Here is a 26,574-nt window from a genome sequence, read left to right on the forward strand (position 1 = left end):
TGTTTTTTTTTTTGTTTGTTTGTTTGTGGAGTTTTTTGTGCCTTTTGTTCATGTTTTGCTATGCAGTTCTACATCAGATGATGATTACTGATTTTGGGGTAAATTATCAGCTCTCCAACACTGAGCTGGTTTGCATTTCAATGAGATACAACCTAAATGCTAGTTTCTATATGGAATGTATAAGGCAGACTTCACAAAAACTTCATGTTGGGCTGATTTTTTTGAGTGGAATGTACCCCCTCCCTTGCCCTTCCCTGCTGTCTAGGACATGCCTTAAAATAAATGCTAGAAAAGCTGGAGACACTAAAATTATCAGTGTGTTAAAAATTTACAGAAATAAAATGTTTTCATTTTGAGACCAGGCCTAAGTAGTTTTCTGCTTCAGTGGATGTCAGAACTAAGGAAATAAGAAAATAATTGGAAGCAGATATATGAGGAGAAAATACCATCAAATGCTGTGTAACACTGTGTTTAGTGGTTAGAAGTTAACTGCAAAACTTGATCTTATAGTCAGATTTGCTTATATAGCTGTGCTTACTTAGGATTAGCTTTGCATGACTGCTGTGCAATTCTATCCTTGTGTAGAAGGGTAGTTCTGAGAGAATTCTGTTTAATAAGATTTGCTAAAGAAACTGATGCACACTAAAAATTGACTTGAGAAGTGTGTATCTCACTGAGTGAACAAGAAGAACTCAGTCTGTGCGTCACTGAGTAAAAGATTTTTTTAACAAATGCTCTCTACTTGTGATCTGAAGCAGGAAACGGATTTTAGAATTAAGGAAATGAAAAAAAAATTTAACCCTTGCAGTTTAATCAGCTATTTATTATTTTCTAGGTGCAAAAACTCCAAGCTATTTTGAAGCCGATGATGCTGAGACGTCTCAAAGAGGATGTAGAAAAGAACCTGGCCCCCAAAGAGGAAACCATCATTGAAGTTGAGCTGACAAATATTCAGAAGAAATACTATCGGGCTATTCTTGAAAAGAATTTCACATTTCTTTCCAAGGGTGGAGGTCAGGCAAATGTACCTAATCTTCTAAACACTATGATGGAATTAAGAAAATGCTGCAATCATCCATACCTTATTAATGGTAGGCCTTCTGTTTTTCTCCAAAGTTGAAAAACTATTGTAAGGAAGTTCAATAAATTAGAAATTATATTCTAGTCTGTCTTACTTATTCATGTCTTTTCAGTAGAAAAGTGAGATAAGCTTTTAGGTTTTCTTGGGTATGGATATCTGCTAATTGGGGCAGCATTGCTTCTGAAGACATGTGCTGCTTTTTTCCAAGGCTCTCTAGCCCTGACAGAGTTAGTGTCAGTATTACCAAGTTTGACTTTATGTAATTTCTGACAAATAAGACTTCAGTTATCATACAAGTTATTGGATGCTGGCATAAATATGGCAATTTTTTCTCCAGAGTTATAGTTAATATCTATGGAAAGAAAATAAATAGCAGCTATGAAATAGTAACTTAAAATTTCTCAAAAAAAGTTGTGGGATAAGAAATGATGATCAGGTATGCTTTTATGGCCATATATTGTCAGTGATTTTTTTCTAATTGAAGTAGTCAGGTTTGTTTGACTCTCAGATTAGACTTAATGACAAATACTGTGATGGTACTGGTTTTAGATCAGGATTATCTAAGGCAGGTACTATATGATGAGCCAGCTAGCTATAGCTGTTTGAAGTGTGCTAAACTATATGTGATGGTCACATCAAATTTTCTCTGAGGATATAACACAAGCTTCTCCAAAGAGTTGCAATTCTATTAGTTTCTTGTTTCCCAGTTCCTAATTCCTACTCTATATGATGTATGCTATAGTTGGTTTCATGCTGGTAGTAAAGTTCACTGTGAAAGACAGCTTAGTTCAAGATCTGTATGTGATTTCAGTTTTCTGTTGTATGGCTGCCATATTGCAGTGCTTGTGGTTTTTTTTTGACATTTTCCAATGTGGGGAAAAATGCTTAAACTGATTCATGAAATGACATCTAATTTTATTTCATGCGCAAGTCATCATTCTAAAGACTTAATAGAGGGTGACTCGAAAGTACTTCAACCCAGCCATGCTGGTGGGCTGCTCATTTTCTACAGATCAGCATACAGTAAATTAGCTTTGTGGTTCTGGTAGGGTTTTTGTTTGTTTGTTTGATTGTTCTTTATTTTATGTTAACCCATTATATATACGAGATTTCTGAAAACAGTTCAGGATGTTAAGGTTATGAGCTTCTCAACTTGTTGCTTTTTATATTTCTTCGTTTTCAGCAAAGCTGCTTGCCCTTATTTATTTATTGTTTGCTAAAAGAAATAAAATGAATGCTTTGCTGCTACTTTGTTAAGTACAGTTCGTGAGTAGTGCAGTAGTGCTTGCAGTGTTGTCTAAAGCAGTGATTTTTTTCCTTGCAAGTCTTTTATAATTTAATGTCTGTTAGGGACTGCTGAAGTCCAAGTGACTATATAGAAAATTTAAAGTATTTTTTGATTACTTAATCCTAGTTAAGGGAGGTGAGATTGTCTCTTGAGTGCTTTTGCCTTTGTAACATTTTTGTGACTCTGAACATTTGGACTTGCTTGGTGTCATGCAGCAATGTGGCAGATGGGTCAAGCAGTCAGATTTGATGGGAGGGAAAAATAAATAAATCCAGATTATTATTATTGTGAAGGATGGAACAAAATGAGCTATATTCTAGAACCACATAGAAAACACTCTTACATCGTGTAGTTGTCTGAGCCTGAGGTTTTGTTTTGTCGATCAAAAATTAACATCTTTGTACTGAGAGTGATAGCATGGGTTCATTTTAGTTCTACCAAGGTCTTGCAGTGCTGGCACATGGTGTTGCATACTGTTCTCCTAAGGAATTATATGTTGTTGTGGTAACAAGTTCTCGAGTCTTAACTGCTTTTATAAAGGTATCTCTGAATCCTTCTCATTTTCTTCTAGAAAATTCTTTATGGGTTTTGTGAGCCAGCAATACTGTCTGTGTATTTCAATATCCCAGTAGAACAGCGTATGTTTTGTTTTGCATAAAAGTTGCAAGCAAGTCTTCTAGATAATCTTCGGTTAAGAGCCGTAGAAGTTATGTGATGGAAGTAGTATGGTAGGAGTTGAATGTGGAGTGCTTTTTTTTTGTTTATTTGTTGATTGGTAAATCTGCTCTGTGGACATGAGAACTGTGGTCTGCTGAGACTATCTTTGAGTAGAATTCTAGAGGAAGTGACTGCATTTTGTGTGTTCTCCAATCAAGTTGGACAAAGCACTGTCTGTTGGTTTTCTTAGAGGTGTACTCCTTGTTTTTTCCCTAGCAACCATTCTCAAGTATTTATACATCATTCCTCACTCTCCAAGAGCCAGCAGTAAGGAGTGCCTCTGTACTTAAACATCCTACAGTGTTAAACATTGAAAAGGTTCCTTATTCTGTTCCTTATGCCTTCTTGAGCCCTAGAAGCCTCTCCTAGTTAGGAGTAGAAGTGGGGGTTTCTCTGATGGACCAAGCACACATTCCAATAGATTCCTTTCATCCTCTACTAAAAATCAAGTAAGACAGGAACTAGCGTTACAGACCCATGTGTACATCAAGTAACTTTTGGTGTTCATCACTTAATTGCAAATGAAATAGAAATGAAAAAGAGAGGGCAGTATTTACAGGGTTTAGCTAGGATGGGGTTATTGAAAGAACAAATTTTTGGTGGGTATGGTCACTTGGGTTTGACCCCGATACTGAAAACTCACCATTCGTTAGATCCGTTTGTGGGTTTGTTGTGGTGAGGTTGTTTGCTTTTGCAGGTGCTGAGTTTGCATATTGGTTTACTTCATAGTAGTGAAACTTAAATTCGGATATCACAGTTGAGTAAGAAATAAATGATGTAGCCAGGAAAGACGACTGAAAGTACTGTTTTATTAACTACTTGACAGCCAGCTATATCCTGAAATTACCTAAGCTCAGTACAGAATCCAAGATGAAATTCTGCCCGTTTTACAAAACGGGAAGTGATGTGATTGAAGGGAAATTGATTGTGTGTCTGATTGTACTAATTTCCCATGGTTTATTTTTCTTACATGCAAACCATTAGAATTGGTACTGCTTTGAGTATGGAATCCACATAAGGAAAATTCGGGGATGTAAAACTGATTTCCAGTGTGGTCATGTTTTGAGTCTGTTCAGTAAAAGCTAGTAGTGCAAGTGTGTTGAGTGATATGAAGCTGTCAGACAGCCTGCTTAGGGTGGTGTCTACTTAAGACACCACATTACAATAGGCACTGAACCAGCAGTCACACAGGGGAGGGTGTGTTTGCTTGTTTGTTTACAGGCATCTAGTTAGAACTGGTATATGAGAGAGATGCTCAGCAGAAGCCTGGCAGTAAGCTGTTCTTCCCCCTTCCCCCAGCCCTTCCTCCCACCTTTCCTTGTGTTACTCAAAAGCAGTGTTGAAGCTGAGCATGATACAAACCAGAAATACTTTATAAAGTATATTTTATTTTTTAAAAAAAAACAAACACAACAAAAAACAGCCAAACAGAAGGACTGAAAAAGACAGCTCAAAAAATGGGTTGTTTGCATGGGAAATGAGCTTAGAAGGAAGATTCCAAACCTTTTACATAGCCAAGAATAGTAATCTGATAATTCTTAGAATAGTCCACCATTTGGAGAAGTGACATAAAAAATGGAATAGAGGCATAAGAGAGGCTGAAGAGAAAACTTGGAACTTGGTCTATAGTCTACAGGTAACGAGCAGTCTAGGAAATACTTGCTGTTGTGTATATCATTCATAGGCAAAGGGAGTGTTGAACTATTTCTGCAAAGAATGTGTGCATTGGGTACCTTGATAACAAAAAAAAATATATATTTAGTAGAGAAAAGAAAGCTAAATAGAAGGCAAAATAATAACTTCACAGCTATTTATTTTTTCCCCCCCTGAAATTAGTTTTTTCATTGTTTGGACTTTGATTCTATAATTAATAATGGAAGGAGGAGGTCCAGGTCATGCATGTGTTTAATCCTGGTTTTGGTTTTAGAGGCACAGACATCAAATGTGACTTGTATTTCTTGTATTTTCCTGTGAAAATAAGATTTTTTTTCCTTCAGTGTTGCGTTTTAAAAAGGACAGAAAATCCACATGATTACTTGGAATATGGTTTGCTTTGTTGTCTTTTTGCTTAATTTTTCATTAAATTTTGTTCCTAAAGTAGTTGTATGAGTAGTTATTATTTAGGGAAAGGTTTACTCCTGTTTAAAAGAGGAAAAAGAAAACCACAAAAGAATGCTCAGTGTTACTTTGTATTTATTCTGTATTTGTGTATATGTTTGCTTTAAATTTAAGCTTAATATTTTTTATAAATGTTTATTCACATAAAGCTTTAAACATTCCTGCAGTTTCTATAGGGTATTGAAGGTGAGCTCATTGTTTATTAATAAAACCCTTTGCAGTGTTCATGTATTGCTGTCCAATCTTTGCAGGTGCTGAAGAGAAAATTTTGGAAGAGTTTAAAGAAACACACAATGCCGACTCTCCAGATTTTCAGCTCCAGGCAATGATCCAGGCTGCTGGCAAGCTAGTACTGATTGACAAGCTGCTGCCAAAACTGAAGGCTGGTGGCCACAGGGTGCTTATCTTTTCCCAGATGGTGCGCTGCTTGGACATACTGGAAGACTACCTCATTCAAAGACGGTGAGAGCAACAATATAATACAATCCTAAATAAACTGTGCTTTCCTCAGTGACTGCAGTGTTTAACCTGAGAGTAATTCCTTTTGAGAAGGGATGAAATTTAAACACTTTACAGTATTTTCTGTAGTGCTATGACTAAAAGGAAAAGCATAGGTATAAGTTGCAAGTACTGAGATTTTTCTTCTGGGTGAATACAAAGTGACCTCACATGGAGAGCTTTAAACCTCTTAGTTTACTACTCAGGTATATGTTTCAGTGGCTCTAGAGTTCTTTAGCTTAAGCCTGAATGCTTATTTCATTCCTAGGAGTGAAAGTCTGTTCTTTACCAAAAGATCCAGGAACAGTCACAGTTTGTTGTAGTTCTTTTGACCCTATAGTAGCCTGTTGTAATTTTTTTTTTTTAGTTGTGTATTCTTACAAAGAAACAATGCCATTGCAGTAAGAGTTCTCCTTAAAACGCATCTTTATTTCAGGTACCCATATGAACGAATTGATGGCCGAGTAAGAGGCAACTTGCGTCAGGCAGCTATTGACAGGTTTTCAAGACCTGATTCTGATAGGTTTGTTTTCCTGCTGTGTACAAGAGCAGGAGGTTTGGGCATTAATCTTACTGCTGCTGATACCTGCATCATTTTTGATTCAGACTGGAACCCCCAAAATGACCTCCAGGTAATATTATAAGAGATTATTTTACTGAAAATTTTTCCTTGCCTTTTTGCTGTGAAATTTTCTTCACTTACAAGAGAAATTATCTGTTGTTCCTCTCATAAAAGCATAAAGATCATTACTTATATTGAAAGCAGTAGCTATTAAAGAAAGTTCTCTGTATCAGTTATTTTCATTTTTTTTCATTCTTTTGTCAGCTGTACCTGAGTATATTTGTCTTTGTTTCATCAGGCTCAAGCACGATGTCACAGAATAGGACAGAGCAAATCAGTGAAAATTTACAGGTTGATAACAAGGAATTCTTATGAAAGGGAAATGTTTGACAAAGCTAGCTTGAAGCTTGGCCTTGATAAGGCTGTGCTGCAATCTATGAGTGGAAGAGAAAATGCTACAAATGGGGTGAGAATTAATATATTAATGTGCATGTTCAACAAATGGCTATGAATGTGTAACACTTTTCCTTGCTTTCTTGCATTTTGGCTGGAGAACAGTGGTTTTCAGATGGAGAACAGCATGTATTTTAAAGTAGGGTTAATGAAGGGCAAGACTACATGAAGTGGCTTGGCCTATCTAATGGCTCACTTAGTGCCAAAAGGGGGCAGGTAGAATCATGTTCCCTCAATCCTTCTATGTTCTCATCATTCCACCCTTTACATTGTGTGGACCCTGGCAGTTCTTGGAGTTCTGGTCACCTTTTTCTGGTGTAACTTTTTTGCTTTGGCCTTCTTTTGCTTTAACTTTTTGTCAGGTTAGTAAGTTAAATCTGCTCCCAGGAGGAGTTTATCAGTCATCAGACCTAAAGTAAAGGGATTCAGTGACCATGAATTATTAAATAGTTGAAACCACTCATATAACTTCACCCTAAGAATTTTGTTGTTCGTATTCTTTAAAGGCAACTGCAGCATGAATGTTTAATTGACCAGCACCACATTATCTTAGAGTTTCAGTTCTTGAAATGCTAAATAAGAGTAGACAATCTGTCTGATTATGCTGTCAGATGTACACATTGGCTGATGTGAAGAAAAAAAACCCAAATGCTCTCTTGCATGTTACAGGTGCAACAGCTTTCTAAGAAAGAAATAGAAGATCTTCTTCGAAAGGGGGCATACGGTGCTCTGATGGATGAGGAAGATGAAGGATCTAAGTTTTGTGAAGAAGATATTGATCAGATTCTTTTAAGGCGAACACACACAATTACTATTGAATCTGAAGGAAAAGGCTCAACATTTGCAAAGGTGTGCATTGACATTCAGAGGAAAATTAATGAAATGTAACAAGGGTAGATGGAAGTAGTGTTAAATTGCCTTCTGTGTCTATTTAGTTTTTCAGTGTACTTGTCTCGGAAATTTTCCTCACAAATGTTGGCATAGTTGTATTTCCAGTCATGATAGCTTTCAGGTTTTCCCTTTTTTTGTTCTTGAAACTACCACTCTGTAAGTCCTTAGTATTATATTTACCAATGAAAATAGATACTCTTTGTAGCATGCAGTTAAGAAACCAATGCATGTGTTTTCACATTTACTAGGCTAGTTTTGTTGCATCTGGGAACAGGACAGATATTTCCTTGGATGACCCCAATTTTTGGCAGAAGTGGGCAAAGAAGGCTGAGCTGGATATTGATGCTTTAAATGGAAGGGTAAGTCCTGTATGTTAATTCCTAGTACAATTAAATTGAAGATTTTCGCCCTCCTCAGTTTCTACATTTTCACTTCCATTTTAGAATAACCTAGTTATTGATACACCAAGAGTAAGAAAGCAAACCAGGCTCTACAGTGCAGTCAAAGAGGATGAACTGATGGAGTTTTCAGACCTGGAAAGTGACTCTGAAGAAAAGCCTAGCACAAAGCCCCGTAGGCCTCAGGACAAATCGCAGGGTTATGCAAGAAGTGAATGTTTCAGGGTGGAGAAGAACTTGTTGGTCTATGGGTAAGGATATACAGATTAAATATTCTGATTGTGGCTGAAGAATTGAAAATATGGAAATGATGTAAATAAATCACCCTTCTCTTGGACACACTGGCATAATCTCTTACTGCGTAATTAATGTTTACCTCATTATGCTGTCTACATGCTTATGAGATTTTAAGTTGCTATGTATATAAGTTGCTTATGTACGTGTTACTTAGTTTAAACTGTCTGAGTGTCTCACAGATGGCTGTGAGTTTACTGGTAAGATAAGTAGTTTCTTGATGACAGAGTATTTGTTCCTGGTTTCTCGTAAAGAACTCCTGAGTTATCAAGGTTTAACCTCTCTTTTTGAAGTGTTGTGGAGAGTAACAAAGTGTATTTGTAAAGAACAGTGTGGTTGTAAAATCAGTCAATCTAAAGGTTTTCAACATAGGCTTTGGCATTTTGGCACCACTTAAATTGAAAATGAGCACTTAAATTTAGCTATTTGATACCTTATATTTTTCCCCATTGGTTTTACCAATTTGAATTTTATCTCTTTGCAAGCAAGTAGCTATATTTGACTAGTAACATGGTGGGCTTCAGAATGACTGTCTTTATTTTAGGAAGTTGCTTACAACAATTGCTAATAATGAATTTCAGGATCAAAATAAGAATCATGCTCCAAATCCCACGATTGTAGGAATTAGTTTAATTTCTTACTCAAAGCTTACTGGGACTTTCAGAGTTAAACGTGTACTTTATTGTTTTGAGTGTAGTTCAATTGCAGCTTTACGAGCAGTGAACTTACTGCCTGTTCTGTAAAATAAACATTCTTAACTCCTTGGTACTGGGGGTTGGATTCCCTGACGTAACCTGCAAATGCAAAATGCATTAGTGCTAACACAGGAGGTCCCAACTTACTTGGTACCAGGAGTTAAATTGAAAGTCACAAATTAAAATACCAGCACCCTGGCTGTTGTATTGAACATATTTTCCTTACAGCTGGGGTCGGTGGACTGACATCCTCTCACATGGGCGCTATAAACGTCAGCTAACAGAACAAGATGTGGAAACCATCTGCCGGACTATCCTGGTATATTGTCTTAATCATTACAAAGGGGATGAAAATATCAAAAGTTTCATCTGGGATCTGATCACTCCAACTGCAGATGGGCAAACTCGAGCTTTGGTTAATCATTCCGGTATGTCTACCACAATCAAATAATGATGCTAGTAAATAGGAAAGAATTGCTTCAGTCATGCTATGTATTTAGTTTAAACTATAGCCATTCTGACATGTCGTAGGATCTTGTCAGATTTTATGAGTAAGGTGGGCTTTGACTTGGTCTGTACTTAAAGGGGAAGTGTCCCTCAGACACTTTATAGAATGCAGCGCTCTTTCCCTTAAATCAGTGTTGAACAAATATTCTAGCATAATTTTTAAGTGGCACCTACTGCTGGAGTTAACCTCTTTCAAATTCCCATAAATCAGAAAGCTTGTTTCATTACGGCCATTCAGATTCATGAGAGTTTTTACAAGAAATATTTCTGTAACACTATTATCTGGCTAGGTCTCTGAATTTTTGAATTCTTCACACCTAAATTTGCATTAAAGTTTTGGTTTATTTTGTTATTTACAATTTTCTGAGTTATGTTGCTGTTCAGTGTTTGATATTTGTGTTGCCCACAGAGGAATAAATCTAGTAAGGAGGCTTAGCTTTCAATGTATGTTTGTAATGGAGTTTGGGGTAGAGTGCTTTTTTATTCAGATTGTATAAGAAATATTGGGGTTTTATATAGGTCTGTCTGCACCAGTGCCCAGAGGGAGGAAGGGCAAGAAAGTAAAAGCCCAGAGTTCACAGCCAATGCTGCAGGATGCCGATTGGCTCACAACCTGTAATCCAGATGTATTATTTCAAGAGGACAGCTATAGGAAACACCTCAAACATCACTGTAATAAGTAAGTATTAGTAAATATTCCATACAGAGGGGTTTTTTTACTACATGCTTTTTAAAAATCTGCAACTTCTTTTGGAAATTTTAATAAGACACAGGGCCATTTAATAGGATGTAAAGGCCATTATTACTTCTTAATTTGAGGATAATCATCATAACAGATATCTGGGTGCTTCTGTAAGCTCTTATGAGTGAGCAGAATTTAAAACACAATTCTGAAGAAAATTGTTTCCTACTTCCTAAATAAGAATGGAATCAGATGAGGTTATTCTTTTTACCATATAAAGGAAAGACTATATCCCTACACTGGGTCTTTTTCTCTTGACAATTGGCTATCTGTAAACAAAAGCTGTTTGTTTCTTATCCTTCTTGTGAGGTCTCTCAGGCTGATGTAGTTGAACTTAAATATCCAGAGTTTAATGTAGTAATTCACCTATGGGTGGGTCTGTCTCTTTCAATTTTTTTCTGCTGTCCTCTCTTGGTCTTCACATTACACAGAGCATTTCTTCTTTTCTCATTTGTTTGAGTTAAAATTTCTCACCAAGTTCTCTTACCTGAATCAGTGCCGTGATACGATTTTTGAAACTGTAGACTTGTAAATAGACTGAAAGCCTTTGGGGATAAAGGTCATTGTGTTTCGATTTGGATGGTATGTTGCTTTATTGTTGCATGAATGTCTCTTAAGTGCCTCTCTTACATTCTTCTAGCATTTGTTTTGTAATACTTTAGTCAATTTCCTTCCACCCTCTCCTGGTTCTTCATCTCAGTTTTGCTTACTATATTCTCCATCACAGACACTGAACCTAACCTTGTCCCAAAAATACCTTGTTTTGGGGTTGTGGGGGAGGTTGTTTGATTGGGGGTTTGGAGGTGTTTGGTTTTGTTCTCTTTTTAAAGTTGGACTCTTCATTGTATACATACCATACAGAAGTAATGTGGTGTTATTGAAAAGTTATCATTACTTCTGTGGTTTTAATATATAGTGTGTCTTACTAATACTGTTTGTTGGAAATAAATTATTGATTTGAAAAGTACCTGTGGCCTGTCGATAGGGGGTGTGGTGTGAAGGAGGAGAGGCATTTAAAGGGTTTAATAGCTTGTTTCCAGGTGCTAACCAAGCTTAATTCTCAGCTGATGAAAACATACTCATAGAATTACATTAGCAAGTGCACATCCAAATAATTAGCAAGTGCACATCCAAATAAATGCTTTCTGATTTTTTCCTAAACCGTTACTCAGATCTGTTATTACATGTCACTTGCTCTTAAAATAATTAAATTATTTCCTGTGACATTTTAATATCCTGGGTAGCATGTCCTCAGTACTTGTTACATCAGTTTGCAGATGAGATTTCAATTAATTTTTAAAATATTGCAATAATATATTGTAGTAATACAGTAGAACAGTTATGAGGATCGGGAAGACTGAAAAATGTGGAAGAATGTTTTCAGTTGCTCTCTTCTTCCTTCACTTGCCAGATTCACCAGACTTAAGTGAATTGTAGAAGCAATCTGTTTAGTCGAGGTAAAATCAAACAGAGGTTGAAGGCACTTAATAATCAGAATAATTTCCTTCAAAAGGCAGCAGTAGCAATTGGCTTTGTTTAAGAACTCATCTTCTTGTCCTTGTGTAACGTGTATGCTGTTTTAATGCATAGGACTCCTGAGAGGTGCAAAGATCCTCTGGTTTTTGGTTGACGTTGGGTTTTTTTCCTGCTCCTCTTCTTTGGCTGGATGCTACAGCTGTTACTGCTTAATACGAAGATGATAGAGACTGTCAATGGCTTATTTACATAGCCACACAGGGAGCAGGGACACCTTACTGGTCCCAGTTATCATGTATACAAAAAGAAGCATGTCTGACATGTTTTGAATTGCAGACATGACCTTCATTCAAATCCCTGCTCTTCTGAGGTTTGCTTGAATAACACATGTAAAACCGAGTGTTGCTCTGGTTGCATCAGAGCTCTAATGAGGAGCTCTCAAAACTGATGGTGGTCTAAATTTTTCATGGAAGTGGGTGATCATATTACTGCTTCCTTGGTCACCCTTGCTGTTTGAGGAGCAGCAGCAATTCAACAGTTTCCTTGGTGGATTTGGGTACAGTGAGAGGGCAGGCTGAATAATCTCCATTTTTGCTGGTAGTGATTTTACTTCATGAACCGGGCAGCAGGGGGTGCCCTGAATTGAGTAACCGTAGAAGAGCAGGATTATTTTCAGGTAGATACTTTTTCTACAGAGATGACCTCTTTTCTAGTCTCCTTGAAAAGCCAGAGTCTGCTGTTCTCTCTCCTGCCAGCTTCCAGTGTGACCGCAACACCTGACAGCCCTTCTGAAAACTACTGTAGTATTGCAGAGATGAGGAAGAATAAACAGGCAATGAAGGTTTTTCACTTCCTTGTAGCAGTTAGGTTGTGCACAGGTAAAATTAAATAGCAGTTTGAACTATAAAGAGCAAAAATAGTTAATATCTCCCAGGGGAAATGGGGGATTATTTTTTTCCCTCCATTCTCGGAAGCAAAAAGTTGTATAATCTGAAAAACCTGACATTCCATATTGAGGGTTTATTGTAAGGTAGTAAAACCAGATTTTATATCTCGTTTATTCCTACAACTTCTGATGTGCTTCCAAAAATGGTATTAAGGCAGCAGCTGAGGAAATTTTATGAGATAATGAAGCAGAACAGTTACTGAAAGCCATCTGCTCAGTTGTTTACAAACTTGCTTCAATACTTCAGAGGCAGTGGTAGAGTACGTGTCTAAACTTCACAAGCTGCACTAGGTAGAACTAAATGAAATGCGCCGGGGCCGGGCTGAGCTGGGTCCCTCTCTGTGCAGTGTAAGCGGTTGCCAGGCAGGCCTGTTGGAAGCCAGCAGAAAGCACCACACAGAGGTGATTATGTGCCACCATCTGTCACGCTTCAAGCCTACCATACAGCATGGCTAATCAGCCTTGGCAGGATGATGGATGAACAGCAGCAGCTGCCAAAAGCCACTGTTGGCAAACAGTCCTGAAGTTAAGAACTTTTTCCCCCCTCTGCCTTCCTCTCCAGGGTCCTGCTGCGTGTCCGCATGCTCTACTATCTGCGACAAGAAGTTATAGGGGACCAAGCAGACAAGATCTTAGAGGGTGCTGACTCAAGGTTAGTGCAAGTGCAGGTTTATTTTTTGCCTTATGATGCTGGTTTTTATAAAGTACACGTGCTATCACGCAGCTTTTAAAGGTTGTCACACTTTGTTTCTTAAATGTCTGCTCTCAAGCAGCCTTATTTTATCAAGATCAGGGAGTGATTTTTTTGGGGAAGGAAATGATGTGGGAAATTACAAAAGTAGATTTGCAGTTCTGCTAATTTTGAAGGATGATTTTGTCTCAATTTAAAATTTTTTAAAAATATAATAAGAGCTAAGTAAATTGTATTTGGCTAATCATTAGCATTCCACTCTCAAAATAGCCTAATGTTCAGGATTTTTCTTGTGGGTTTTTTTTTCTGCTTTTTTTTTTTGTTGTTGGTTTGGCTTGGGGTTTTTTTAACCATCCTATTTTTTTAAGGTATTTCAGTTTCTGTATTGGGTACCCCCACACACAGTTCATATTTACAGAACATTAACCACTTTTTTTCTTTAAAAAACATCTTTGTTGAGTAATCCCTTTTAGAAGTATATAATGCTATCTTCACAGTGAAGTAGATGTATGGATACCTGAGCCATTCCATGCCGAAGTTCCTGCAGACTGGTGGGATAAGGAGGCAGATAAATCCCTTTTAATTGGAGTATTTAAACACGGTAAGTGATGTCTCACTCTGAACAAAATTTGGTTGTAAAGCTTTCTGTGTGTAGGACTGTTCAGTCATAATATTAACAAGTATTGTTCCAAAGAACTGTTGGCTTGTATCTCCCTTTTTTTTCTTGCCTGCATTAAAAACCTAATATGAGCTGTAAATATCAGATGCTGTTTTTAAATGTTTGCAGAACATTTGAGAAGAAAACATTACTTTCTTGGCTGTAAATAAAACAAAACCATATTTGTTTAAATAATAGCCAAATAGTAAGATAGATCTCCATAAACTTTGCTTCCAGCACTGCTTCGCTTGCTAACTCTGCCAACCAGTGTCAAAGTGGACGGTGGGCTTAACCTCTGCTATTAATCTGTACAAGTGCCTCCTGGGCTTTGTTCCAAGCAATATTTCACAAATGTCAGTGTTGAGAACTCCCGGCTCCCTTGAGTGGGATGCAGCCTTGTTAACTTTGAAAGGCTGGGGATGCAGAGCTGGCATGATATATACAGTGAGCGATTCCTGATTATAATCCCAATTCTCTGGAGGTCGCAGAGGTATTCTCAGCAGCCCAGCCTGACTAAAGGGGAGAATGATGGCTTATAAAACCTTTCATGATTACAGTTTGGCTTGAGGCTCTACAGCAGTTAGGAGCAGTGTGTTGTAGTACAAATCCTAATTGAATTGTGCTGTTCTGCCTATGTACAGCAGCTCTGTTTTGTGGGCTCAGCTGAGGCAAGTCTAGTCTAAAAATCATTTTCCTGCAGTGCACTGTTGGGATCTGCCATTTTCCATCTAGTCAACTTGGGCAGTAAAAAAGCAAACAGCAGTTTGAAAACCATAGAGGGAACAGTGTCATCTTACTGACATGCATCATCCTAAACCTAATAAGACAGGTTCGTTGGCCTTACGTATAACCCATGTATACAGCATTTTTCCAGCCTACACTGAGGGTTCCAGCAGGGCTGCATCTATAGCAAATGTGTGCGTGTGTGTGTTTCCATTTGCATCTGCACATTTCCATCCGGGAGTACTGAATGTGGAGAACCACTGTGAAAGTCATATAGGAAACTTAAAGGAGATTTTGATTTTCAATTTAATGTCTTTATAAGGTGATGTTTCCTTCAATATCTACTATTTGTTGATGCAGAAATTTCATTACACGAATGAAGTGGTTGTTTCCAGCATGGTGACAGCTGCTTTTTTTTCTTTTTTTTAATTTAAAAATAAATACATGTATTCAGAGTTGTTCATATCTTTAAAAATAAAAAGTGTCTCGTGCTCTGCATGCAGGTTATGAGAAGTACAATTCTATGAGAGCTGATCCAGCACTGTGCTTTCTGGAACGGGTTGGCATGCCTGATGCGAAGGCCATAGCTGCTGAACAGAGAGGGACAGACATGTTAGCAGATGGTGGTGATGGGTAAGGAGGACATGAGAAAATTAATAAACTTTATCAGCATTGTATATGTTGGCACAAGTTCATATGTCATATTTTGCTTGCATCTTGCCTGAGGATCTGAAGTGATCATATGATGTAAAAAGTATATATAATTGTTGAAACAGTTGAGCATGAAATATGTGTAACTTGGTACACCATACTGATGGCTTTTGTAGCTTTTTTGCTTTTGTCCTGAAGATCAGCCCCCTCTCAAAGACCAAGATATTGCTAGAAAATATTTCTTTTAAATATTTTATAGTGGTGACTTTGACAGAGAGGACGAAGATCCGGAATATAAGCCAACCAGAACTCCTTTCAAGGATGAAATTGATGTAAGAACTTGCAACTTCCTGTGCTTTCAAATACATAAAATTATTATTGATTCTCCATATTTCTCTAAATATACATTTCTTAAGTTTGATAGCTACCGTATAAACACAACTTACAAAGATTGTGTGCTGCTGTGTTTGAGATTGCATATTTTTCTCTTGAAATGATAACATATGGTCAAAACTGAAAGCTAAAATAACTTCTGTCTTTTCCCCAAGGAATTTGCAAACTCACCTCCAGAAGACAAAGAGGAATCCATAGAAATACACCCAAGTAAGATTACAGCAAAGAAATTCAAAAGGCAAAAATGGACCATTTACTGAAAAGTGGACATTTATATTACCACATGAGGGTATAGGTGGTGTTTGGGGAAATCACCACAGTAAACCCTTTACTGCCAAATCTCTTCATGTTTCGCATCATTCAAAACAATATTTACAGTCTTTGAATAATCCACATTATGGCTTTCTGGGTTTCTAATTACGTAGTACAAAATTGTGATGATAAAGACCGGGTGTATCAAAATGCAGGCGTTGATGTTTTTGCTGAGATAATCTTGGAAGTTAGAGGGATGTTGGTTCCTCAGTATGCAGGAAAATTGCCAGGTTTACGTAAGAATAATGAAGTGGGAAGTCACAAATGTAGGTGTTTACTCAGAGGCAAAATTATCTTCTTAGTAATATATTTAAAGATGCATTGCCTTAATTTAAATACTTACTGTATTCATTATATGTTTGCATTCATAACATTGAATAATAATGCTTGATGGTTATCTCTAAACACTTCACAAGCATTTCTGAGTTCTTAGAGTTGGATGGTTTGATTCTGTTTTTTATCTTCAACCAATGTAGTTATCCTGTTTCTAATTTGTTATGCACCAGTATTAATGAGGCATATATTCTTATCTGATAAGACAGGAATCCAGTTCTAGCCATAGAAACTTTGAAATGCTTAGTGGTGGTTTTGCAGTACACAAATACTTTTCTATTCTCTAGACAAGCACGGTGAAAGCAATGCTGAGTTAGGCCAACTCTACTGGCCCAACACTTCAACCCTGACTACCCGTCTGCGTCGCCTCATTACTGCCTATCAGCGCAGCTATAAAAGGCAACAAATGAGGCAAGAGGCACTAATGAAGACTGACCGCAGGAGACGTCGGCCTCGGGAAGAAGTGAGGGCACTAGAAGCAGAAAGGGAAGCTATCATAACTGAAAAACGACAAAAGTGAGTTTCTTAGTGATATATTTCTTTAAATCTTATTTGAGCTTCTGTGTCACCAGCACTGCACTTGTGTTTTGAAAGAGTGAATGAAGGGGGTTTTGGGGCAGTGGCCTCACTTCTTTTGCTTCTTCCTTGACTAGATGGACAAGAAGAGAAGAAGCCGATTTCTATCGTGTGGTATCTACTTTTGGAATTATTTTTGATCCTGTAAAACATCAATTTGACTGGAATCAATTCAGAGCGTTTGCCAGACTTGATAAAAAGTCCGATGAAAGCTTGGAGAAGTATTTTAATGGCTTTGTGAATATGTGTAGACGAGTGTGCCGAATGCCAGTCAAACCGGATGATGGTAAGTTTTAACTGACTGTAGAAATCAACATGACTTCTGAGACAGGGGGACTGTTGAAGCTTTGTGCCCAGGCTTAATGATTTCAAAATGGGCATATATTTCATTGATGTTAAAAAAGTACGAATTGGTGTTGTTGCAGAACCGCCTGATCTTTCCACCCTGATCGAGCCGATCACAGAAGAGCGCGCTTCTAGAACTTTGTATCGCATAGAACTCTTGCGGAAAATCCGTGAGCAGGTTCTCCATCACCCGCAGCTGGGTGAGAGGCTAAAGCTTTGCCAGCCAAGCTTGGACCTGCCAGAGTGGTGGGAGTGTGGTAAACATGACAAAGACCTGCTGATTGGTGCTGCTAAACATGGAGTCAGTAGGACAGATTATCACATTCTTAATGATCCTGAACTCTCTTTTCTTGAGGCTCACAAAAACTTTGCTCAAAACAGAGGGACAGGTAATGCAAATACTGTCTCTTCTGTAAACCCCCTGGGTGCTGGCTGCAGTCAGACACCACCTGTTGTCCCATCCACACCAGTACAAGAAGAAAAGACTACAGAACAAATGGAATTGAAAGTTGAAGTGTCTGAAAATCCAGCAGCCAAAGAAAAGTCAGATATCAAAGAGGAGACAGATATTGCAGATAAGGACACTAAACGGGACTGTGATGCTGAGGCTGAGCCTGGCTCTGTTAAATGTGAGTTGAAAGACATAGAAATGAGTACAGATGTAGAGCCCAAATCTATTTCTGAGAAAGGCTCAGAAGAAGACGAAGAGGAGAAACTGGATGATGATGATAAATCAGAAGAATCCTCTCAACCTGAAGGTAACATGTTGGTCAGATCAGTTCTGTGTGCTTAGCATCAGCCCCACAGCTGTTGTAACTTGTGCCAGCTGGTAAGTGGCACACACAGAGCCATTATGGAGCTCAGGGTGGGCTACATGTAGCAATTCCTTTGCCCTTCTGCATATCGGGTAGTTAGATAAGCTTTCATAAAAACTATCCAGCATCAGCAGGGTATCCCCCCACAAGGGATGATTTCCAAGATGGTTTACTGAGCCACTAAGCATGGTCTTTGTGCCAAATGCAGAAGACTAAAGCTCCCCTGTAGCAGCTACTTGAAAAAAACCTCAGAATTAGAAATGTTGTGTCATGTCTGGTTGTCTTAACCTATCTAGTTTGGTTGATATTGGGTGGTGGGGACTTGTGGTTAATGCCTGATCATGGTTGTTACTCAGCAGGAGCAGTTTCTCAGGGTAAGAATTTTGATGAAGAAAGCAATGCCTCCATGAGTACTGCAAGGGATGAAACACGCGATGGGTTCTACATAGAAGATGGGGATCCCTCTGTGGTTCAGCTGCTTCATGAGAGAACGTTTGCCTTCTCGTTCTGGCCTAAGGTTGGTTAGGGGTAGAATGGCATGTGTTGTCTTCAATACAGATAAAATATGGGAAATGTGTTTGCAAAATAACAGTGACCTTTATGTGAATTTGCAATTCTAGTAGCAAGGGACTTTTTATCTGCGAATGATTTGTTGAATAGCATTTTATTCTTCAATTTCATACAAATTAGCAGAGGAAATTAAAGGAATTACTTCACTGTAAATAGTGTTATTTAGTAAAACAACAAACTATTGACAGACATGAGTTCCTCATAGGCTCCATAACCAAGTGTCAGCAGAATCACACCTCTCGCATCTCTATTGATGGAAGCAAGCTTAAGATTTTGAATTATGGAATTTGTTTGCAGAGCAATCTGCAGTGTTCATAGAGATATCATAAGATCATCTTTTTATTTTGGGGTGAGGCGGTTGTAAAGAATAGTATTGGTGACCTATATGATCTAAGCCATTATGTAATGTTGACAGATGTAATTGTATTAAGGTATCTTGCAAACATCAGCAACGGTTTTAGATAGGATAAAGCTATATCTTGTTTTGGTAACAAGGAAGAAAATTATCTAATATAAAATGTTTTTTTGAATATGAAACTGTAACCTCATACTAAATCCATACATAATTTAGTACTCTCCTTTGCAGTAAGGATAGAGAGAGAAATAAAGTAGTAATAGTCTTAAGCTTACTAATCACCATAACAGGGCCATCTGGTTTGGGACGGGGGAGGGGGGCAGGGCGAGGGGACCTTGCTCTTAATAGGCTTATTCCTGGGGAAAGCAAGCAGTCTGTTGCAGCTGCTCAGATTTGCTAGTGGCTTTTGCACAGTTTTGCTGTTCAGGAAGCTAACTGATGCTCATATTCCCTAACCAGCAGTATTTCTCATAGTTCTGAAGTTTCTGCTGCTTCAGGCAGGCTAGCATAGAATGTGCTTGAATACTGAAATGGTAAAAAAAATATCAAATTATACTCATCTTCCTTGCTTTCAGCATGTATTGTGGAAACATGGATGAAAATCTTATTCCAGTCATAGGGTAAAAATAAAACAAAAAAATCCTTCATCTGTATAGATTTAGCATAAGTAGACTAATAAACATAATTAGAGGTTTTAAGTGTACACGCTTCAGTGAAATTTCAAGTGATAATGGGCGTGGAATGAAAATTGACATTCATTAGATGTCCCTAGGTTGGTGCCCGTTTCATAATGTTGAACTTTATTAATAGTGACGCTAATGAGGATCCACTTCCTAGGACAGAATTGCAGATCCAGCCTCTTGGATCTCAAGAACTGCAGCTTTAAGATTCTGATTGCAGATGTTTAGGTTTTCCCTTCCTAACTGTTGATTTTGCTAACTACTGAAGTTTTGCAATGTAAAATAAGTGAGTTTCTATTACATTTCTCAGTTAGTTACATTGTTGTACAGAAAACTCTTGCCTTCCTCTTTCCCCTCCCAATATAAATGTAACTTTTAAGTTCTAGTGATGTTTTATTCTACAAAATCGTCTGTGTATTAACTTCTTGTAAGGTGATAGTTCATCCTGAGCTGCAAGAAGAGTGGGTTTTCAATGTATTTCTTCAGCTTTGGAAGCTGAACTGTGTTGTTACACTCATCTGAGTTGAAAAGGTGACTTTTGCAATGAAGGTTCATTACTTTTCCTTTACGCAGGACCGAGTAATGATCAACCGATTAGACAACATCTGTGAAGCAGTGCTGAAAGGGAAGTGGCCAGTAAATAGGCGCCAGATGTTTGACTTCCAGGGGCTCATACCTGGGTATACTCCAGCAGCTGTGGACAGCCCTCTACAAAAAAGGAGCTTTGCAGAGCTCTCCGTGGTTGGTCAAGCCAGTGTCAGTGGCACTGAAGATATCACTGCTTCTCCTCAGTTATCAAAGGCAAGGCTGCATCTTTCTCTTACATAAAACATGTTCTCTTGCATGTGCTACTTTTGCATAATGGAAAAAAACAGTATTTCTTTAAATAGCAAAAACAAAGTGAAGGCTTTTTTTTCAGAGTTCTGTGTCTTAACTTGCATTGTAAATTCAGCATAGTTTTGCTAATGTTTCAAAATGCTCATTTTTTCATTAGGAAGATGCACTCAATTTATCGGTTCCACGTCAGAGGAGGAGGAGACGGAGAAAGATTGAAATTGAGGCTGAGAGAGCTGCCAAGAGGAGAAATCTTATGGAAATGGTTGCCCAGTTACGTGAGTCTCAGGTGGTCTCAGAAAATGGACAAGAAAAGGTTGTAGATTTATCAAAGGCCTCACGAGAAGCAACGAGTTCTACCTCAAATTTTTCATCTGTTACTTCAAAGTTTATCTTGCCTAACGTCTCCACACCCGTGTCCGATGCCTTTAAAACTCAAATGGAGCTGCTGCAGGCAGGTCTTTCGCGCACACCCACAAGGCATCTACTAAATGGCTCTTTAATAGATGGAGAACCACCCATGAAGAGGAGGAGAGGAAGGAGGAAAAATGTAGAAGGGCTTGATCTGTTATTTATGAGCAACAAACGGACATCGTTGACTGTAGTAAGAAAGCAACCTTTTTGTTTCATATTTGTTCTCTGTCTAGTACTTTCTGAATGTAAGTTTGAAGTGTTGTTACACTCTCCCTAATAGTACCAGCTTTTTCTTTGTGTTTAGAGCTGTTACTCCTTTTGAACCAAACGAAATGTTGTTCACATCAGGTTTTACTCTAGCAAATAGTAGCTGAGTTAAGCAGCTTGTATTTTCCAAAAGACTTTTTATTTTTACAAAACATAATATATTTATAATCCCATACATTTTGAGACTTAAGCATGTCTTACTGTGTAAAAAAGGGAAATGCACAAAAGCTGCTCTGTCTTTAGCTGTATGTTCTTTAATGTTCAAGGATGCTAAATTTCTTTAATGCAATGGTATTGCTTTACATAGTATGGATATTGAAAACCCATTAATGCTTGTGTATGCAAAATTCCCATAGGCATTTAGTTTCAGTCCCTGAAATTATTTCTCTCGGGTAACTGTTCCTTTGAAGTGAGAATTAATGCAAATGTTAATGTTTTCAGGAGGATGCAGAAGTGACCAAAGCTTTTGAAGAAGATATGGAAGCCCTACCAGCAAGGAACATTCCATCTCCTGGTCAACTGGACCCAGACACTCGCATCCCTGTAATCAATCTAGAGGATGGGACCAGACTGGTGGGAGAGGATGCTCCTAAGAACAAGGATTTAGTTGAATGGCTTAAATTGCATCCTACTTACACTGTAGATATGCCAAGTTACGTACCAGTAAGTATCGTGAGTCTAAAAGCATTGTTGAATTATGTTAATACATAAGTTAGATTTACTGACATCAAAATTAATTTCCTCACATTGGGCATTGTCGTTGGATTTTGTAACTTCTGGTTCTCAGTAGAGGTTTTCTCTTTAGCCACACTTACCATAGGATCTAAACACCCAAGTGGCCCAAGGGTCTATGGGTTGCTTTCCCTTTCTTAATGTTTGCTTGTTTGTTTTTTTTTATGTAACAATGTGTTAGAACAGTGTTTGTGTCAAGTACTGCAGAATTTCTTCATCTGGTAAGAAAAAAGATATTTCTGAGATAATCTGAGGGTGAAGTAATTGGCCCCTTTTTAAAATTTTTGTGAGAAGGGGTCCTGTGATTGGTGATTTTTCCCAAGAAAATGAAAAACTAAAAAGCTATATGTTTTCTTTCCAGAAGAGTGCAGATGTGCTGTTTTCCCCATTTCAGAAGCCGAAACAAAAGCGACACAGATGTCGAAACCCTAATAAACTGGATATAAACACCTTGACAGGAGAAGAAAGGGTACCTGTTGTAAATAAGCGAAATGGAAAGAAGGTAAAAATTAAGTTAGTTCAGTGGAAGTCTTTAATAATGTCTTTGCATGTGGAAAGCAGGTTTTCTACTCCAACCTTTCTTTTTAAAAGTTGATACCAGCAGTTGCTCTTACTGGAATGTACCACCCAGTTCTTCTAATTCCTTTTTTGCTCTTTTGATACGTTCATATTAATCTCTTGAGTGAATAACTTTTACTTTTTTGGAATTATATAGTGTGTTTTTTCCTTATATCAGATACTAATGTCATTACTAGCCCTGCCTAAGCTGCAAAATTTAGCTATATTTTTTTTAAACATGATCTTCTCAATTCCAGTATCATTAGCTGGTTTCCACGGGCTGAACTGAAAGTCCTTACTGCTGTCCTTCAAAGAGGAAAGTGCAGAGATAGAAATTGTCCATATAAATAGTTGTTTGGTTGTTGTGTTGTTTTATTTTAAAATATTAACCTCGTCTTTTTCATTAGATGGGTGGAGCTATGGCCCCTCCAATGAAGGACTTGCCAAGATGGCTGGAAGAAAATCCTGAATTTGCTGTTGCTCCGGATTGGACTGATATTGTTAAACAGTCTGTAAGTTAAACTCGCATTCCATGCTTCATTGTTGATTATAGCTAGTTTTGAGCTGAGGAAATTGCAGCGCCTGGATAGGAGTTACCCAGCTTGGGTGTGGGTGGTAATAAGAGGCTGCTGCGGGATGGGATTGAAGTACACTTGAAAAATCAGCTGCAGTAAGACAGCCTTCAGTATTGGTTTTGCATTATTTTTTTCTTATAAGTAATGATCCTTAATAAATATAGGTATTCATATATTAGGAACTATTAAGAAAATATTTGTCATATAACAGAAATAGAATTAATCATCTTGTTTAGCAGGCAGCATCAAAGGATTTTGTTTTCTGTCTTTTATAACAGTTTTCGGAATTGTACCCTTTATTTTCAAATGCTCAGTTCAGTGAAATACTGCTATACTAAAATTCATTATGAAGTACAAAGGTATAACTCATAACTGCAGTATATCAGGGTGTTTTTTTAATGAAACCACAGTTTCAGCATTTTTTGTTTTACTGCTGCACTCAACTGTGCAAAAACTGAGACTTCGCTTTCTTCAGTTTTTCTTACGTGCTCTGCTGCCATTCACTTTAGTAGCTAGCTAGTCAGGATTTGCCAGGGTGGGAAAACCACTTTTGGAGTATGCTGAAGTCCCTTCTGTTTCTTCCATCGTCATCAGTTAACTGCTGGAAGGTGTAAAAACTAACTGAGAATAAAGCTTGGGTTTTCGCTTCCCCTTTTCAGGGTTTTGTTCCAGAGTCCATGTTTGACCGTCTTCTTACTGGACCTGTTGTGAGGGAGGAAGGAGCAAGCAGAAGAGGAAGAAGGCCAAAAAGTGAAATTGCCAAAGCAGCTGCAGCAGCTGCTGCTGTAGCATCAACTTCGGGAATCAACCCACTACTAATGAACAGCCTGTTTGCTGGGATGGACCTCACAAGCCTCCAGAACCTACAGAACCTGCAGTCCCTCCAGCTTGCAGGCCTCATGGGCTTCCCACCAGGGCTAGCAACAGCTGCGGCTGCTGGGGGGGATGCTAAAAATCCAGCTGCCATGTTGCCTCTGATGTTGCCAGGGATGGCAGGATTGCCCAATATGTTTGGACTAAGTGGATTGTTGAATAACCCGATAACGGCTACTACTGGAAATGCCACTACTGCTTCCGGTCAAGGAGAGACTGAGGATGGTGCTTCAAAAGCTGAAGAGAAGAAAAATGAGAATGAAGAGGAGAACAAAGACTCTGAGAAAAGCACAGACACTGTTTCTGCTACTGACTCTGCAAATGGATCTGTCAGTGCTGCTACTGTGGCAACTACCGCCACTGCCACCACTACCACCACCACCAACACTGGATTGCCCACAAACCCTCTGGCCTTCAATCCTTTCCTGCTGTCTACCATGGCTCCTGGCCTCTTCTATCCATCTATGTTTCTACCTCCAGGACTGGGAGGATTGACTCTGCCTGGTTTCCCAGCACTAGCAGGACTTCAGAACACAGTGGGCTCCAATGAAGAGAAGGCTACTGACAAAACTGAAGGAACTGCCTTTAAAGATGAAGAAAATCTCGAAGGCAGTGACGCAGAGGAGAGCCTTGATAAAACTGCAGATTCCTCCGTTTTAGAAGATGAAATAGCACAGGGTGAAGAATTAGACTCACTTGATGGGGGGGAAGAAATAGAAAACAATGAAAATGATGAATAACCAGTACCAGTTACAGTTAAAGTGTTTTAAACTTTTGACAAGTGGTAGTCCTACTGTTTACACTCACAGTTAATGTCCATACTTAGTTTTTATAAGCTGTTCTGTAACATAGTGTAGCAAAAAAAAAAGTTCAAGTCATGTTATACAGATGTGTCAAAAGGTATCTTGGTCATTAAGTATTGTGCAGTGCATTATTTATTATCCCTAGGAGAGATGAAATTTGAGAGGTGATCATGTCTTTTTAAGGAAATTGACATAATGCTCTGCTTTTTTTTTCTTTTGGTACCATTGGTATTATGAATTAAGCAGCAGTTTGTAATCAAGTGGCACTAATAGAAGGAAGTGCTGCTTAAAGGAAGGATGAAGTTATATATTTAATTTTTTTTAATTTTTTTTTAATTTGTTGGGTTTTTTTTTTGCTGTGAAGGTCAAGATGAAATTTACCATACATATCGTACTCGCGCTTCATTTTGACTGTATGGGAGTTCACCCGCTCACATGCGCGCACACACCCCCACACACACACTCTCTCTCTGACAATCTTCATGATAGTGTGAATGTCTCTGTCTTGAGACGCAGCAATAATAAGGCAGCTGTTGAATGTGAAGAGTACCTTTTGGAAATTAACCCGCGGAGAAGGTTCTTACAGGATAAAGCTACAGTTTAATCGTCTCGTGATCTTGTAATGCACTGGTATAAACAAAAAAAAGAAAAAAAATCAGGTACCTTTTTTAAATTAAAGGACTTTGTTACTTTTTAGCCACAAAGCTAAACAGCATTACCTCAACTCTAAACTAGCCTTGAAGTTTACAGACATGACTTTGTAAATGTATTGTTTTTCTTTGTTGTGATGTCTTTTTATTTTTTTTTTCTTTGGAAACTGCTATCATGTAAGATAAGATGTAAATTGCTGCCAACTGTAGTAATGATGCTTTTAATAAAAGTGACCCATGATATGCAGAGATGTAATTATAGAATGTAGTGTTTAGGGACATCACAACTGGTGTTCACTTTCTGTATTTGCATTGTGGCTTTTTTAATAACATTTTTCTGCTATATTCTTTATAGATTAGTGGCTGTAAATGCTGAACTGATTGGCTTCAAGGGACTAGGCAGGAAGAGAAACCCTGAATTACCTTCATATTTTCCACTCTAAGTAACTGCAGAAATGCACACTAAAAACCCTACTTTACTCCTTCAAAGGGACATGAGAGACTGAGAATACTATAAAATGTGTTCAGCATGTGATAATGTGGTACACTAAAGAACAAAAGGGCAAAAGAAAAATGAGGCTTTAATAGGCACAATATCTAGGTCATTTATCCTTGGTTAATGGGTAGAAAAACACAATGCTGTAGTGACAGCAAGGGATACAAAGGCTCTGTGGTATCCTGTAGACCAGAGCTTGTGATGCCAGAAACCACTGTGTCAGACAACCTACATGAAACTAAAACTGACCCACTTTTCATAAAAACCAGTGTCTCTTCTGGAGAGCTACCGATTTGTACCCTTTTGTGACCTTTTGATATTTGAGATAATGTACCATTTGAGAACTTCTGTTTTCACAGTGTTGTCACCTTGACACACGCATACACAACCATCTCAAGAGTGAGGATAAAAGGTTAGATTTTCAGTGGAGTACATGAAAAATTAGCTATTTGAGTAGCCAGCTGTGGGTGGACCCCCATCCTAGGACTAATAATATCTGTGCTTTTGCAGTGCTGGAGAGCTACAAACCTCAGTGTCATGTCCACTGCGGATTTGTACCAGAGCTTAAATGGACAAGTATTGCAAGGCCAGAATTCAGTCCTGA

The 26,574-nt window shown here is 38.1% G+C and overlaps 1 protein-coding gene across 5 annotated transcripts in view; it reads left to right on the forward strand.

Annotated features, from left to right (window-relative positions):
* CHD7 (chromodomain helicase DNA binding protein 7) overlaps positions 1–25,721 on the forward strand; it is a 132,553-nt gene extending 106,832 nt beyond the window's left edge. For 2 of the 5 annotated variants that reach the window (XM_051609744.1, XM_051609745.1), the window contains exons 15-38: positions 836–1,091; positions 5,456–5,666; positions 6,139–6,334; positions 6,563–6,730; positions 7,387–7,566; positions 7,857–7,967; positions 8,052–8,257; positions 9,224–9,423; positions 10,022–10,181; positions 13,229–13,318; positions 13,855–13,958; positions 15,242–15,371; positions 15,649–15,721; positions 15,938–15,992; positions 16,715–16,943; positions 17,081–17,289; positions 17,429–18,106; positions 18,520–18,680; positions 20,342–20,569; positions 20,763–21,206; positions 21,725–21,946; positions 22,377–22,517; positions 22,981–23,085; positions 23,808–25,721. In XM_051609744.1, the coding sequence (XP_051465704.1) occupies positions 836–1,091; positions 5,456–5,666; positions 6,139–6,334; positions 6,563–6,730; positions 7,387–7,566; positions 7,857–7,967; positions 8,052–8,257; positions 9,224–9,423; positions 10,022–10,181; positions 13,229–13,318; positions 13,855–13,958; positions 15,242–15,371; positions 15,649–15,721; positions 15,938–15,992; positions 16,715–16,943; positions 17,081–17,289; positions 17,429–18,106; positions 18,520–18,680; positions 20,342–20,569; positions 20,763–21,206; positions 21,725–21,946; positions 22,377–22,517; positions 22,981–23,085; positions 23,808–24,761 (5,511 nt within the window). In that variant the 3' untranslated portion in view covers positions 24,762–25,721. The remainder of the gene's footprint in view (positions 1–835; positions 1,092–5,455; positions 5,667–6,138; positions 6,335–6,562; positions 6,731–7,386; positions 7,567–7,856; positions 7,968–8,051; positions 8,258–9,223; positions 9,424–10,021; positions 10,182–13,228; positions 13,319–13,854; positions 13,959–15,241; positions 15,372–15,648; positions 15,722–15,937; positions 15,993–16,714; positions 16,944–17,080; positions 17,290–17,428; positions 18,107–18,519; positions 18,681–20,341; positions 20,570–20,762; positions 21,207–21,724; positions 21,947–22,376; positions 22,518–22,980; positions 23,086–23,807) is intronic. The other 3 variants (XM_051609748.1, XM_051609747.1, XM_051609746.1) reach the window with 3 other exon arrangements.
* Positions 25,722–26,574: the final 853 nt, after the last annotated feature.

This window comes from Apus apus, chromosome 2, assembly GCF_020740795.1.
Source record: "Apus apus isolate bApuApu2 chromosome 2, bApuApu2.pri.cur, whole genome shotgun sequence".
NCBI lineage: Eukaryota > Metazoa > Chordata > Aves > Apodiformes > Apodidae > Apus > Apus apus.